The 15,773-nt window shown below is 56.0% G+C and overlaps 2 protein-coding genes across 2 annotated transcripts in view; both read right to left on the bottom strand.

Moving 5' to 3' along the window:
• LOC119822487 (H-2 class I histocompatibility antigen, L-D alpha chain-like) overlaps positions 1 to 15,773 on the bottom strand; it is a 741,986-nt gene that overhangs the window by 170,600 nt on the left and 555,613 nt on the right. The gene's annotated exons all lie outside the window — the stretch shown is intronic.
• Positions 1,332 to 14,465, bottom strand: Abhd16a (abhydrolase domain containing 16A, phospholipase). Its single transcript, XM_038341841.1, has 20 exons — positions 14,268 to 14,465; positions 13,364 to 13,420; positions 12,713 to 12,779; positions 12,239 to 12,325; positions 9,382 to 9,467; positions 7,468 to 7,541; positions 7,212 to 7,334; positions 5,310 to 5,424; positions 5,122 to 5,223; positions 3,692 to 3,755; positions 3,532 to 3,581; positions 3,155 to 3,278; positions 2,861 to 2,965; positions 2,660 to 2,723; positions 2,417 to 2,473; positions 2,253 to 2,315; positions 2,072 to 2,148; positions 1,895 to 1,993; positions 1,763 to 1,809; positions 1,332 to 1,652 (listed from the first exon to the last, which is right to left on the bottom strand). Exons 1-20 carry the CDS (start codon positions 14,397 to 14,399, stop codon positions 1,569 to 1,571), a joined length of 1,677 nt encoding a protein of 558 aa, XP_038197769.1. The 5' UTR covers positions 14,400 to 14,465; the 3' UTR covers positions 1,332 to 1,568.

Here is a 15,773-nt window from a genome sequence, read left to right as displayed (position 1 = left end):
ATAAGGAGGTAGGGATGTAGGCATGGATGGATGGACGGACGGACGAATAGAGACCCAGCTTTTCACAATGGATGGGCCTCCACCCTCAAGGGCCGTTCACTCCAGGGCCCTTGCCTATTTTGAAAGCTTTGGAGGAAACATGCCGCTTCCTGGGTCTTGGAGCAAATCTTCATGCCACCCTGGGGACAGAGCAGGCCTATGACCTATGAGAATAAGGTAAGATAAGACGTGGCCTTGTCCGAGGTCCAGGGACCTCCCCACTTTCCAAGTATCCTTCTGGAGACCGTCTCCCATCAGCCTTGCTCCCCTGGTGCCCAGACGTCAGGCAGGCCTCACCTGGCACCCAGAACCCCAGAGCCTGTAGGGTGGGGCATCTCAGCTAACTGTCTGTTTGCGGAGCCTTGGTGTATAGAAATGGACAGTGAGTCAGGCCCCACCCTGAGATTGTGGGACATGGGGAGTAATCCGAAGTGGACTACAGCCCCTGGGTGACTCAGCCCATGGGGTGTGCGTGCGTCCTGCTCCCCTCCCACCTTAGATATCTAAGGTGGGGTCACAGTTCCTGACGGCCGACTAGGAAGGGGAAGCTCTGTGTCCCAAGGTAGGGGAGCTAGGACTAGTGGGTCCCTTAGCGAATTTGGCTTGGAATTGCAGGATAAGGTTCATGAGCAAACTAGCTTTGGGCTTTGGCTTTTTTTCTTTTTCAGGGTCTCACTAAGTAGCCCTGGCTGACCGAGAACTTGTAATGTAGCGATCAGGCTGGCCTCAAGTTCACAGCGATCTGCACGCCTCTGTCTAATGAGTGTGGGGCTAAGGGTGTGCGCCACCATGACCTGCCAAGAGTAGCAACACTCTTGCTACACACTTCCCACTGTGTCTGCCTCCGGGCGTAGGTCAGAGAGCACATCGGCACATCCGTACCATCCATCCGTAGCAGACAGACTTGGTGACAGGGTTTGGTTTGCTGCAGGGTCACTCCCTGTCCCTTGTAGAGATAGCAAGAGCTGAGCAAGGAAAGTGTGGGGGTGGGGGCGACAGGTCCCTTCAGGAGAAAAGCTAAGCAGTCAACTGCAGCTGTCAATCAGGGCCACCTCCCAGCCCAGGGCAAGGCCTGGGGAGGCCATGAGAGCCGGAGCACTCTGCATACCATGGGCACAGTGCTGAAATGGTCTGCATTGGACTCGAGACCGAGTTCATGAAGGCTGTGGCAGAGACAGAGTTAAACTGGCCCGAGTGGAGTTTCCCAAAGCCTCACTCTCTGGGGTTCCTGCTCCCCCTACCCTAGCCACTAGCTGCCTGGACATCTGGAAAAAATCTCACAATCAGCCAGATAGTAGAAAAAATACCTTTTTATTAATTATTAGGAATAAATCATTCATTTAATGCAGGGTGTGTACTGGGGAGCGCTAGTGCGTCCATGTGGATGAGGGGAACGTGCAAGAGGACAGTGGTCAGAGGAGCAGCCCCACTGCCCAGACTATAAACAGCAACACCAATAGAGAGAATCACAAAATGTCCCCTCACGTCTCCTCCCATCACGTCCTTCCAGAAGAGTCTAAATGTGGTCCCTAGAGGTGCCAGGGCATCTGGAAGTGCTGGGCTGGGAGTGGTGTGCAGTGAGTGGCTTCAAAGTTGTGCAGATGCTTCCTGGCCTGGAGAAAGGCAGAGTGGGTGGATGCGGGACCTTCCCCTCTGAGCCCATGCCTCAGCCCTGCATAAGCCCCCTCCACAGGACCTTCCCCTCACCCCACCCCCAGCTCACCAGAAACAGCGCCAGCTGCCTCCGCCCATGGGCACTCATGTCCTCCCCTGCAGAGAAGAGGTCCTCAAATCTGCTGTCTGGGATCCAGGATCCGTCCCCCTCTTCACACCCCACCACGCGGGTCCTCCTTACCCACACTCCAGGGGAAGTCGGGCCCATGCTCTGCCTGGTAGGAGCGGAGCACCGACAGACACCAGTCCTCCTCCACCTCCCACCGACTGTAAACAGAAGCTGCCCAGGGAGAAAGAAGAGTGTCCATTAATAAGCCTCCTCACCAGCCCTGCCGCCAGCCCACCTCAGGTGCCTCACCTTCCTCCAGCTGGGTCGAGGCCTCCAACCACTGCCTCACAGCTCGGAGCCCCTCCTCCACCATCACTCGAGGGTACCTGGGGGGGACAGGATGGAATGGAACCCCCGCACTGCTCAGCCCTCACCCCACTCCTTCCCTGTGCTGCTGTCAGCCTGAGCTGTGCACACCCCCAGCTCTCACCGGAACTGCAGGAGCTTCAGGAGGAGGTCATTGCCTCTGTTGGACATGATGTCCTCAGGAACCCTGGGGGCAACCAGAGATTCCCTGGTTAGGGGGGCTGGGCAGGAAGAGTCTGCAGACCTGGGTACATGATGGGCACAGGTGGAAGGAGCCCGGGCACTCACGTGGTGGTGATGATCTCATCCTTGGTTCTGCGGATCAGCAGCACAGGGCCCTGGAACCTTCAGAACAGAGCAGCAGGAAGGAGAGCTCAGAAGGAGCCAGGCCACCACTGGAGGCAGGAGGGTGCAGGCTCAGACTGGCCCTGGGGATGTCCCCTGTGGAGCCAGGCTTAACCTTTCATTGCCAGATTCTGAGTGAGCAGACTCAGGGTCTCACAGAGCCTGGGGAGGGGTGACGGCTCTCACCTACACAGCTGCTCCGAGTTGTTGAGGTTGAGGTGCTGCCTCACAGTCCTGGTCACCAGGGCTCCTGGGGGGACACAGTGAGGGAGGCAGAGATGAAGACCTTGCCTAACCTAAAGGTCCCCGTCCACTGGACAGGACCTAGCAGGAAAAGCCCAGTGCTGGCCACCCTTCCCCCAGAACAAGCACAGGAGCTGCACTCACTCCAGCTGTCCGGCATGACCTTCAGGGCCAAGGGCACCAAGTCATCAAAGGAGGCGTCCAGGATAACAGCACTGATGTCTGGGTAGGACATGGCTGCCCACGTGGCTAGCAGAACAAGAAGGGAGGGTGTGGCTCAGAAGTGCAAGCAGGCACCTTTCCTTTAGGTCCCTATCATCCACTTCAACGTTTCTCTGGAAGCCACTTCCCCCTCTGGAAGCTTCCAGTGCCTGTGCCCACATCTCCTAGGCAGGGACAAGAATCTGTGTCGGGCGGGCTAGCAGGGGCGGCAGGTACCAGTGAAGCCTCCAATGGACCAGGCGTAGATGACAATATCCTGGGGCTGGAAGCCCAGGCGGTGGATGGCAAACTGAACCACCACATCCATGGCATTGGCCTCGTTCTGTGGGAACGGCACCCCCTGCAGGAAGACGGGCAGAAGCAGGATGGGGTCAGCCTGAGGATAGCTCACTTAGTGTGGACCCTTCTCGCAGCCACCCTGTAACACAGAGACAATGGGACCCACTGTGCCCCTCTGCCTGTAGGCGTCCCCAGCACCCAGGTCACACGTGGAAGGCCCTGCAGAAACAGGCACCAGCTTCCTTCCTCCCGTGGCTGAGCAGAGGAAGACACGCACGACTCTGGGAAAGGATGGGTTCCAGACAGGGTCTCACCGTGCTTCCAGCAAAGCCGGGGTGATTCCAGCCCAGGACAGAGTAGCCAGCTGTAACACAGGGAGGAGGTGGAGGCTGTGTGACCCTGTGGGGTGGGGCAGGCAGGCAAGCATGAGGAAGCCACCGCAATGCAGGGGAGGAACACGAACCAAGGGCCTACCTTCCAGGGGTGTGGAGACACAGCCCACCTCATAGAACCCCGCATTTCCCTCACAGCAGATCACCTGGGGAGGAAGAGGAGGAGGGCTGGGAGGGGCAGTCTGGACAACGGGAGGCAAAGTAACGGCAGGTGCAACAGGGCCTCAGGAGACCATCAGACCATCGAGGCTGAGCTCAGGTCACCAGGGAGGCCTCTAACAGGACGGGATGAGGGGGCTTGGGGACAGCTGGGGGTGGACCCAGAGCCCATGCTCTAGGGCCTATGACTCTCCAAGGTGAGCAGACAGCTTTTCTGCTTGCTGTGCTCTGTGGCGCCCAAGCTGAAGCTCAGAGATAGTGACAGCCAGAACCTTGGACTCCTGCAGTCTTTCCAGGCCAGGGCCACCTTAAGGACACAGAACACTGGGGCCTGGCCACCCAGGTCAGGTTCCAGCACTGCTCACTGCAAGAGGCTGGCAGCCACTCTGCGGACGAGTCCGTCACCCGCAGAGAGGACTCACACAGTCCCACCTCACAGGCAGCGAGCATGTGGCAAACGATTTTTGTTTTTCAAGACAGGGTTTCTCTGAAACAGTCCTGGTTGTCCTGCAACCAGCTCTTGCAGACCAGGCTGGCCTCAAATTCAGAGATCCACCTGCCTCTGCCTCCCAAGTGCTGGGATTAAAGGCATGTGCCACCACCGCCCAGCCACCTTTCTGTTTTCTTGAGGAAGGATCTTGCTAGGTAGTTCAGGCTGACCTGGAACTCAAAGCCCTGCCTGACCTCCTGGGCGCTGAGACCCAGCCTGCGCCAACACCGTCTTCTGTCTGTCATTGCGGGGCCTGGGGTCATGTCTTCTGTGTCCTGGACAGGCCTTGAACTCAGTATGTGACCTTCAGATCCTCTGCCTCCTCAGTGCTGGATGACAGGGTCGCCATGCCAGGCTTTGTGTGTGCTTCCTGCACACTGGGCTCCCTGCATACCAAGCTCAGACAGTCCTTTCCTCTGTCCGTTTCTGGTGCTGGTGACTGAACTCAGGGCGGGGGGTGGGGGGCTGAGACTGCGCACACTACAGTGCTGCATTCCTATGTGGTTCTAATCTTTGAACTTTTACTTTTATTGAGACACGGGCTGGCTGCAACTCACCGTGTAGCCAAGGATAAGACCTTAAACTTGTGTGTGCGTGTGCGCACACGTGTGCACTATAGCTCTGATGTCACTCCCTGCCCTGGAACTCCCTCTGTAGACCAGGCTGGTCTTGAACTCAGAGATCCACCTGCCTCTGTCCTCTGAGGCTGGGATAAAGGCGTGCGCCACCACTGCCCAGTTGTTTTTGTTTTGTTTTGGATGGCATTATTCTTAACCGTGGTTCCACTGCAAAGGCTCTGTGGCACCAGGGCCCTAGACTCTACTGCTCCCCACCACCCCCTTTGGCTCCCTGCCCCTTCTCACCAGCTTCTGCCCCTGGGGCTCAGCTGTCCCCCGCCGGTCCACAAACATGGTGTCAATCTCGTTACCGTCGCAGGCGAGCAGTTTTGCCCGGCGCCCATTACACTGAGCAAAGGAGATGGAGGGTCATGAGGGCGGGAGCGCATCCCTAGGAGGGCAGGGCGAGCAGAGCAGCAGCCCCGGAGTCTCACCTCTTCCACCAGGCGGGCCTGGCCCTGCAGCAGCACAGGCATGAGCGCCTTCTGGAGCAGGTACACAGAGCCCGGGTACAGCATCCGGCGCCCCAGCGTGTGTGCCACCAGGTAGCTGTGGGGACACGGGTATTGAGGCCAGGCCAGCACGGCCCAGGGACTGATCTCAGCACCTGCAGTCGAACTCCAGGGCATGCTAACCTTGCCCACTGTCAGCCCTCGATGAAACCGTGCAAGCCCGGTGTTTCCCAACCTTTTCTGTAAGATGTCTATTTTAGGGTTTTAGGAATGCAGACCATACATAGCTTAGTGGCAGAGGGCTTGCCTAGCAAGTCTGAGCCCCTGCATTTGGGTCCCAGCTATGAAAACAAACCAAAAACATTTTCTATTGTAGCCCAGTACAATACAAATGCACAGATGCCTCTAGACTTACAAAGAGTTATGTCCTGGAAAAACCATCCTAAGTTGGAAATAACAGCAGCCTCAAGAGCACTTGGCCCCCATAGCCGACTGAACCCGATAGTGGAGCCGCCCACAACAGTGAAAAGCACTCCTGGCTGATGAGGACTGTGACTCAGACCCTGCGTGGGGCCACAGACCACGCTGCCCATTGCTAGGCAGGGAACAAATCCAAAACTCAAAAGTTAAACTATAGCAAATTGGGGGCGGCTTGGATATAACCCTGAGAGTTTTAGGAGACAAGTTCTAGGTACAACACATAAGTGCAGTTCTCAAATATAATTCTGTTAATGCATAAATATACCTTATTAAAGGTTCTCAAGGGCCAGCAAGCTGGCTCACTGAGTAGAGGGATTTGCTAACAGGCATTCAATGCTGGGGTCCCACACAGTAGGAGGGCCCTACACATACATACATACATGAACGTATTTCAAAGTTTTAGTCCTCAAGTGGTGGAGCACTGGCCTACTGGGGTCCTACCCTGGCACCACTCAAAACACCACAAGTAACCTCCAGACTCACAGAGCCAGGCACAGCAGCACACCTGTGTTCCCAGCCCTCGGGAGGACCAGGGACTCGAGACCGCCTGGGTCACCGGGGTGACACTGCTGTCACGTTCACGGTGACAGTACCTGGCACACAGGAGCTGCCCAGGGAGAGTACACCTACCACGTGTGTGCTACCACGTGTGTGGACTCATGCGGTAGGTAAGATGCGGTGGGCATGTAGCCACTTCCAGCTAAGCCGAGCACATCACTGCGCCACACTGCCGACATCCCCTCAGAAATTTTTCTCAGGTCAGGTTTCAACAGCCAAAGAGAAGTCCACCCCCTTCCTCGGCATCCTAGAGCCTGGGGCTCACTCCCAACACCTCCTGCACTGTGAGACTGAGCACTCAGGAGGGCGGGGGGGGGTGTATGTGTGTGGGGGGGGGTGTCTCTGTCAGTCTGCCGCAGTTGGTCTGAAACTGCCAGTTCCCACCACACCACTGAGGCAGGCAGGGAAAGTGGCTGCCATTCCCAGTGTTTCCAGTCCATCTAATAATCCCAGTGAGGCAGGCACTCAGATGCAGAAACTGAGGCACAGTGTGGGCCAAGATGGGGAGTCAAGGAGCAGCAGGGCCAGGACAACTGTACAGTCGCACCCTAGAGCCTGTCCAGGAACAGCAAGGGGTCTCGTCTTCACTGAGGGGGCTGCTGCACTGAGGGGGCTGCTGCTCCTCCAGATGCTCGGAGCTTTGTGTCAGCAGACCCGCAGCATCCTGGTTCTCCAAGAGCTCCCTGAAGAAGCCTGGGCCTCACAGAGCCTTTCCCCCCTGCCCTCCACATGAGACACAGAGCCTCCCCCCACCTGCATGAGACACACAGCACAAGGCCCCAAAGTCACAATTCAGGGGCCCTGACTACATCCCCTCCCCCAGCTGTCTCTCCCCTGCCTTCCCACCTGGTAATCTGGCATGGCAGCTTCTTGACCCTGTTGAGGAATGTGTCTGCTGTTCCCCGGTGCAGAGGTTCTGGGCGGAGCAGGGCCACGCCCCTGCGGGAATGGCCACCTCGGGACCCCTTGCTGAAGGGAACAAGGAAGGGAACAGGGTGAGGAACAGCAGGCTAGACCAGGGATGTCTGGGAGATGCGGGAGGGATGAGGATGGGGTTGCTAGGCAGGGCCAACGGGGAAGAGCTGAATAACTGGAGCCTCACCGGCTGCTGGGCTCCTCCCAGTGGAAGTCGACCGGCCAGCTCCTGAAGTCGAAGTTATAGTTGGCCAGCTGCCTCTGCGGTGGGCACAGAAAGGACGGGAGGAGCGGACAAGTGAGAGCTGAAGGGAGGCCCAGCTGTCACCCTCGACACCCTTATCGTGCAGGGAGAGCGAGCGGAGGTCAGCACCTACTCACTTCTGTGACCACAGCACTGGGAGCAGGCAGCTGCCTCCCCGGCCAGCTCATCGTCCATCTCCACAACTCTCATCCCTGCTCCTGAGAATCTAAGGCTGGGGTAGGGTGCTTGCTTAGCATGCACAATGCCCTGGGTTCAATTCCCAAAGCCACCAAAACACTGAAAAAGCCAGGAACAGCAGCATTGGGTCTACTATCCCAGCATTCCCAAGCTGAGACAAGAGGGCCAGCTGGGGGCCAGCCAGGGATGTACAGGGAGTTTAAAGCTAGCCTGGGATGTGGAGGGAGGTTCTATTTCAAGGATTCTACTTCATGGTAGCATATGCTACGACCTCACCCACGAGGCAAGAAGATCACTGGAAACACCAGGGCGGCCTGGGCTACACAGCTACCCTGTCTTAAAAACGGGCAGCCTGGGCTACACAGCGTGACCCTGTCTTCAGGGCAGCCTGGGCTACACAGCGTGACCCTGTCTTCAGGGTGGCCTGGGCTACACAGCGTGACCCTGTCTTCAGGGCGGCCTGGGCTACACAGCGTGACCCTGTCTTCAGGGCGGCCTGGGCTACACAGCGTGACCCTGTCTTCAGGGCGGCCTGGGCTACACAGCATGACCCTGTCTTCAAAGGAAAAACACAGAAATCTCTAGGGCTGACCTAAGGCTGACCCACCCTAAGGGTGAGGCTTCTGTTGTGCAAAGATGGGACGAGGGCTGGGGCTGCCAAGTTATCCTCCCTACCTGGTCTACAGAGCGAGCTGCAGCACAGATGGGGTTACACAGAGAAGCTGTGTCTTGGGAGACTCCCCCAGCCAAATAAACTGATGGTCCCATGGCTGAGAGGACAGTCATACCCACAGTGGACATGTGGCTTAGGGCCCCGTGTGCACAGGCACTCACTCCCCAGTCATGGTGTCCAGAGGCCAGCGCTACCCTACGAACCATCTCTGCCTGTGTCCCCCTACTGCACTGGGCCACACGCTGTGGGCAGTGGGGCTGCATCTTCATAATCCACTGTCCTCCCCCATACCCAGAGCTCCGTGGTCTCTATTTTGAGGATTATTTTTAATTTTTGCCGTAGAAATGCTTTTGACATTTTCAAAAATAACTTGACTAAGAAAGAGCAATGGAAAAAAAAAGTACAAAAATATAAATGAGAGAATAGGACGAGCAAAGCACATCCCAGTCAGGCTTGGCCAGACTCATCTGCACCCTGACACAGGTCACTGAGCCTCTTGGCCTCTCTTTCCTCAGACGTACAATGAGGTCATTACTCCAGCGCACATGGTGGCAGACGGCTGGGAAGGGCGCGCGCAGCATGCCTGACCCCTCTGCAGCAGGAAGCCGCTTTATGAGGCCCCAGAGCCCATCTCAAAGATGGCCACTCCAATAACAGCAGGCCTGGCACAGGTTAAAGGACGCGGTGCCCTGCGGGCACGGGAGTGCACACACCTGCCCGATTCGGTCTATCCCAAAGCCAATGTGGTGCTCAAGGCACACAGTGAGGTATACACAGAACTGAGCCTCTGGGACAGAGAGCTCCTCTTCTCGGGGGCGCTGCGGATGTCTATGCTGAGACAATTCTCGAGCGTGGAAGTGGAGAGGGAGCGGAATGTTCTAGCCAACTATCCATGAGACGCTCAGACAGTGTGTGGCAGTGTGTGGTAGAGACCTAACAGAAGCTGGTGCCTGGAGCTCGGGGAGGTGGGGCAGCAGGACCCTCACCTTGTTTTCTGCAGACTGGTTCCGATGTGTGGCTTCCAAGATGGTGATGAACTGCCGGTACTGGGGGTTGGTCCAGCGGCCGATGCCTGGACAGAGAGGACAGAAAACGTATCGGGTGAGCTGGGAAGCCAGACGCCAAGGAACTAAGAGATGAACTGGAAATGAGCAGGAGGCCCTGGAAGGAGAAAGGATCAGAAGGAATCAAGGGCCTCTCATGTGGGGACACAGCCACTGGCTGCAGGAGTCTGCTCCTGAGAGTCTCATCATTTTATATTGAGCGTGGGCATACGAGTGCCACAGCGGGACTGTGTAGACCGGGGCGGCCTCAGGACTCTGTTCTCCGTTCCCACTGCGGATCTGGGGACTGAACTCAAGTCGCCAGGTTTGTGCAGCCAGCGCTTTACCCACCACGCCATTTCACCAGTCCTTCTGTTTGTCTGCTTCGCTTTGCTCTTTCTTCTGAGACGTGGTCACACTGTGTAGCTCTAGCTGGCCTGGAACTCACTATGCCATAAATTCTGGCTGAGAGATTCACTAGCTTTGACTCTCTCATGTCCTGAGATTCCAGGCATCCATCACCATACCGGACACTTCAGTTCATTTCTTTTGTTTTGTTTTTGAAACAGGGTTTACTCTGTGCCCAGGCAGCCGGCAATTCAGTACATAGGCCAGGATGACCTAGAGCTCTCAGCTACTCTCCTGCCTCAGCCTCCTAGACACTGAGGGCCTGGCGGTTTCTGTCTTTGTAAACCAGCAAGTCTTTCCCTAGCAGAGCGTTTATCCTCCCGCTGTTAAAGCCCTGCAACCTCACTACTCCTGTGCTAACCCTGGCTTCCTTCCTGTCCTCTTCAGGGGTCCCCAAGCTTGCTTTCTGCAGGCTCCTAAGCCCCTGCCCATGGTGCCAAGGCCTTGCTCACAACTACTTCCTCACCCTCATTCCCTGCGTCTGCCCCCCTGACCCTTCTTGCCTCTCGGGGCCCTTTGGACTCGCTCCTGACCCATCCTTGTCCCCTCCAATTCCTGGAGCTTCTGCTGGCTTCCTTTCTCTTTCCGAAGGCAGCTGGCCTCAGTGGTGATGCCTCTCCTCACTCCGGTAAGGAGGAGGCCTGAGCTCTACATTTTCCCCACCCGGACTGGCAGGTGCCGTGTGCTAGGGATCATCCTACCCACAGACACAGGCAGGCAGACAGACAGACACAGCTCCTGGTCCTGAGGTGGGTGAGGCGGGGAAAAGACAGCAAACCAGCCAATGGGAGACTGCCAGAGGGCAAGCACTACAAGGAAAGCAAAACTGGGCATCAACACGACATTGAGAAAAGGAAGCCAGCTGAGAAGAGTTCGTGTGGAGAGCCATTTATGCCAAGATAGGTAAATGCAGCAGGGTGTGGAGGGGTACACCTATAATCCTGGGCTATCCACAGACAACATACAGTTTTATTGTTGGTTGGTTGTTTTCTGAGACAAGGTTTCCCTAGAACTCATTCTGTAGACCAGGCTGACCTCGACTCAGAGATCTGCCTGCCTCTGCCTCCCAAGCGCTGGAATTAGGGGCGTGCGCCACCGCTGCCCAGCAGAATACAGTTAAAAATACAAATAAGAGGCTGGAGAGATGGCTCAGTGGCGAAAGCTCTTGTTGCTCCTCCAGAGGACACAGGGTCGCCCCAGCACCTGCTACATCAGGTGGCTCACAAAGGCCTCCAAGAAAGCCCGCACAAGTGATACACAAAGGCAAATCAGGCCCAGACGCCCACATTGATAAAAAGTGCATTAACAAATACTTTTTAAAAAATGCAAAGTATTGGGCTGGAGAGATGGCTCAGAGGTTAAGAGCACTGACTGCTTTTCCAAAGGTCCTGAGTTCAATTCCCAGCCACCACATGGGGACTCCCAACCATTTGTAATGAGATCTGGGGCCCTCTTCTGGTGCTGCAAGCAGAATACTGTACACATAATAAATAAATATTTAAAAAAATGTAAAGTACTGAGCTAGAAAGATGGTTCAGCAGTGAAGAGCACACACTGCTCTCCCAGACGGCCCAAATTTGGTTCCCAGCACCCACATCAGGTGGCTACAACCAACCGCCTGTGACTCCAGCTCCAGGGTCACCTGACTCCATTGGCCTAGTCAGGCACCTGCACTCATGCACACAGACCTACATACATACACACACACACACACACACACACACACACACAGGCAAAATTTTAAAAATGAGTTAAAAAAAAAAAAAAAAAACCAAACCAGAGCCATCTCCCACCAGGAGAGAAAGAGAAAGGAAGCCAGCAGAAGCTCCACAGCCTGTACTGCCCCCGGCAGACTCTGAGAGGACCACACGTGTGTGTCTTCTGGGTCTCATCACATATGAACGTGTTCTGACCTTCGCTTACATACTTATTCACTGACTGAGGTAGAACTGAGGTAGAAACCCACCAGGCAGCCCGGGCTGGCCCAGGTAGCCCAGGCTGGCCCAGGTAGCCCAGGCTGGCCCAGGACTCACCTGGGCCTCTTGCCTCACTCTGACCAAACGCTGGGATTAGAGGAAGCAGCTCATGCTTCTTCTGAGCCTTGTGTGAGAACTTAATGCCATCCACCTGATGGCGTATCTGTGATTGCACAGTGTCTGCATGTGTGGCTGCACCCCCGGGCAGCCCTGGTATGGCTCCAGCTGAGGATGGTTTAGGTGGTGTACGCTGTGCTCTCGTTCGCATATACTGCTTATCACACGTGGGACGTATGGTGTGAGCCACTTGAAATGAGATTATTCTCAGCTATTCCCTGCAGGGTCCCAGCCCCAACCCATGCTTGCACAAAGTATTTCTCCAGTCACAGAAACAAAGCAGGGTCCTCTGTACCCACCTCGGAGGCAGGCCACCCCTGCCAGTAGAAGCAGCAATGTTCCAGCATAGTGAGAAAACGGTACCACTTTGGACAAACTCAAGTAACCTGGGAGGAAGAGAGACGGCATGAGGCGCCCACCAGCCTCTCAGCCCCTCCCAGTGGGCCCACAGCTCTATCCAAGACCCTCTCTCTGAGTTAACCATGCTCTTGGAGCAGTGGTTCTCAACCTGGGGGCTGCGAACCCCTTGACAAACCTGTCTCCAAAAATATTTACGTGACGAGTCATAACGGTAGCAGAATTAGTTATGAAGTAGCAACAAAAATGTCATGGTTGGGGGTCAGCACAACATGAGGAACTGTATTAAAGGGTCACAGGGTTAGGAAGGTTGAGAACCACTGACTCAGGGGGGAAAGACTCTTGGTGGAAGAGGAAGTCCTGCCAGCGACCTGCCCGCTTCCTCCCCGCCGCCTCTGAGCGCAAAGCACACTGACCTTTCCTGTATAAGTAGAAGGCGGCGAAGGGAGAGGAGTAGTAAGAGATGGACCAGAAGACCGAAGCCTGCGGCAGAGACGGAGACAGGCAATCAACACGCCTGTGCGCGCGCTGTCCCGCCTCCCAGGCCTGGGCTCTCAGACAGGGGATCAACTGCTCTGCTCATGACATCATGCGCACAGCAGGGTCACAAACATCTGTTGCCAGGTCGTGCGTCAGAGCACAAGGGAGGCTGACACAGTCTCGTCACACTGGAGACACCGGCCTCGCGGTTGGCCCCACTCAAGACAGCCCTAGGCTCTGTCCCCAAGAGATACGAAAACGTCACCATAGGAACGCTGCCAGAGGGAACAGCTGCCTCTGCAGCCAAAGAGGTTAGTTGCCAGGAGGACAGGTCACTGGGGACTGCAGGCTACGAGAGCTGCACAGGATCCCAAGGGTGAACATGTCATCCTCAGGGCTCAACCGGCTCCAAAAGAGGGAGTCCCCAAGAGGGAGTGCCAACTGTATGCACTAGGGGTGGGCTGGTGCGTATGTGTTAGTGAGTTCTTCTGCACAGAGCCCAGAGCACCCCCACCTCCTGGGGTGCTGCCTCCTCCCAGGCTGGGCCTGACAAGAATCACCTAGACGCAGATGTGGAGCTGACTTACCAACGCCAGGATGCTGTCAGCATGCTTCTCCAGGGCACGGGGCTGATAATAGGTATCCTGCCAAAACAGATGGCCTGTTAGGGACCCTGCCAGCTGACAAGCCTTCCTCCCACCCAGAAACCCTAATGTCCTAGCGGTACCACCTGGCTCCAGCCTCCCTGGCCACTTCTCCTGGAACACTCCTGCCCTTTCTACTGACACTGAGTCTGACTTCTCACCTCTGACCCTGACTGAGAAGCAAAAGTGAAAGCAGCATTTGGGAGACCGGCTCTTTTTTTTTTTCTCTCTCTCCAAAACCAGGACATAACTATGATTGTGTATATGCGGAAAGAAGGGTGGGAGTAGATATGAAAGACTCCAGGAGGGAAGGAATAGCATTTGACAACAGGGAAGAATGTGGCGAGGTGTGGGCACTTTGGAACTACTCCTCCTAAACACAATCTGCAGCCAATGAAAAAGGAAGAGAAGATTCGCAGGGCAGGCTACCACCACCTGCGGCTGTCGCGAACGCGACGACCCTGGTCTTCAGGCTAGGCTTGTGGGTTCGTGCAGCACAGTGGATGCATGACATGGAGAAGTCATTTTCAAACTGAAAAGTCAGGTTGGAGAGAAAGTCTGTAACAGAGCCTAGGGGAGGAAGACATCGGGAGGAGACGGGCAAAAGCCGACTCCGGACTCAACTGGGACCAGCCGCGAACCGGGGGAAGCGGAGGGGGAAGCGGGCGTAAGCGCTGAGAGCGAGCGAGAGAGGCGGCGGCCGGCCCGGCGTGACTGCGAGCGCGGAAGCGCCCACAGGCGGACAAGCGGCCTCCCCCGCCGCCGACAGTGGACGCGTCCGGGCAGCGAGGGGCCGGCGCGGCGGGGACCGTACCATGTCCTCAGCCGGGGGGTGGACGCGACTCACCCAGGAGCTGGAGGAGGGGGCGGGGACGGCGGTGGGAGTCTCGGGGACGCTGGACGCGGCCCGATCCGTGTCCCTCTCCCGGTAGATCTTGTAGAGCCGGGGGCCGAGGACGCAGCTCAGCAGCTTCGCCATGGCCCGGCTCGGGCCGCTGTGCCTCGGCCTCCGGTCCCCGCCGGCCCCGCCCTCGGCCTCCGAGGCCCTGCGTGCGTGCGTCGTGCGTGTGCGTGACGTCAGCACGTACCGTCTCTTCCCCCCGTGGCCGGGTCCGGCCTGGCGTTCTCGCTGCGAGAGGAGGGTTCCGCGCAGTCCGACCTAAGGTGCTGCGCCGTGCAGGAATTGGTCAGAGGCATTTGGACGTCGAGGGTTAAAACAAACAAACAAGCAAACAAAATCCCGGCGTGATTAAATCTTTTCTTTTTTTTTTTTTCCTCCTAACCCTTAATGTCAGCATGCTCTGGAAGGATCGCTGACTGAAAGTAGGAGCGTTTGACCAGAACTTCAAAAAGAGCCTAGCTATGGGTCTCTGAGTTCCAAGCCACCCTGGTCTACGTTGAGAGTTCCAGGCCAGTCTATATAGAGAGACCCTGTCTCAAAGTGCTAGGATTAGACGCTTGTTTCACCATGTTCAAATTTTAAAATTTTGTGTGTGTGTGTGTATGTGTGTGTGTGTGTGTGTGTGTATCCACATATGCATACAGCCTTCACGTCCTAGAGTCTTGGATTAATGGCACCGGCAAAGGAGGTTTCAAGGCAGCTCAGTATGGACTCTACCCTGTGGCTGTTAGTGGCTGCTCTTTGGCTTCTGCATCAGTTCCTGCCTCCAGGTGTCTGCCCTGCTTGGGTTCCTGTCCTGATTCCCTTTGATGATGAGCTATGATGTGGAAGTGTAAGCCAAATAAACCCTTTCCTCCCCAAGTTTTTGGTCATGTCATGTCAAGTCTTTGGTCATGGTGTTCATCACGCAATGTTAACCCTAACTAAGACACTTTGTTAGGGCTTAGCCCCCCTCCCCCTTGTTTTGTTTGATTTTGCTTTTGAGACAGGGTCTCACTATGTAGATCTTGCTGTCCTGGACCAGGCTGGCCTCTGACTCATAGAGATTCGCCTGCCTCTGCCTTTCGAGTGCTGGGATTAAAGGTGCATACTACCGTACCTGGCTTAGTTAGGGTTTCTGCTGCTGTGGGGAAGCACCATGATCAGAAGTAGCTTGAGGAAAGGGTTTCTTTCATCCTCCACTTCCACACCACAGTTCAGCACTGAAGGAAGAAATTCAGGAAGCAAGCCAGATGGTGGCGAGCATGCTTAATCCCAGCACTCGGAGGCAGAGGTAGGGTGATCTCTGTGAGTTCAAGGCCATCCTGGTCTACAGAGCAAGTTCCAGGACAGCCAGGACTACACAGAGAAACTCCGTCTCAGAAAAAAAAATCATTCTTCCCACAGGGCCCTAAGGTGTAATGTTGACGATAAAAGCTAGCCAGGAAAGGGGGGTTGCAGGAGGCAGGAATG

Source organism: Arvicola amphibius, chromosome 9, assembly GCF_903992535.2.
Source record: "Arvicola amphibius chromosome 9, mArvAmp1.2, whole genome shotgun sequence".
In the NCBI taxonomy this organism is placed as follows: Eukaryota; Metazoa; Chordata; class Mammalia; order Rodentia; family Cricetidae; genus Arvicola; species Arvicola amphibius.
This window is presented reverse-complemented; position numbering and strand designations above follow the sequence as displayed.

Excerpts from the sequence above, each read along its gene's own strand:
- Abhd16a (XM_038341841.1), bottom strand. The coding sequence starts at position 14,399 with ATGGCGAAGCTGCTGAGCTGCGTCCTCGGCCCCCGGCTCTACAAGATC. Across the intron at positions 2,966-3,154 it reads GTCCATTGGAGGCTTCACTG|CCACGTGGGCAGCCATGTCC; the intron begins GTACCTGCCGCC and ends TTGTTCTGCTAG. Across the intron at positions 1,653-1,762 it reads GGCAGCTGGCGCTGTTTCTG|GCCAGGAAGCATCTGCACAA; the intron begins GTGAGCTGGGGG and ends GCCTTTCTCCAG.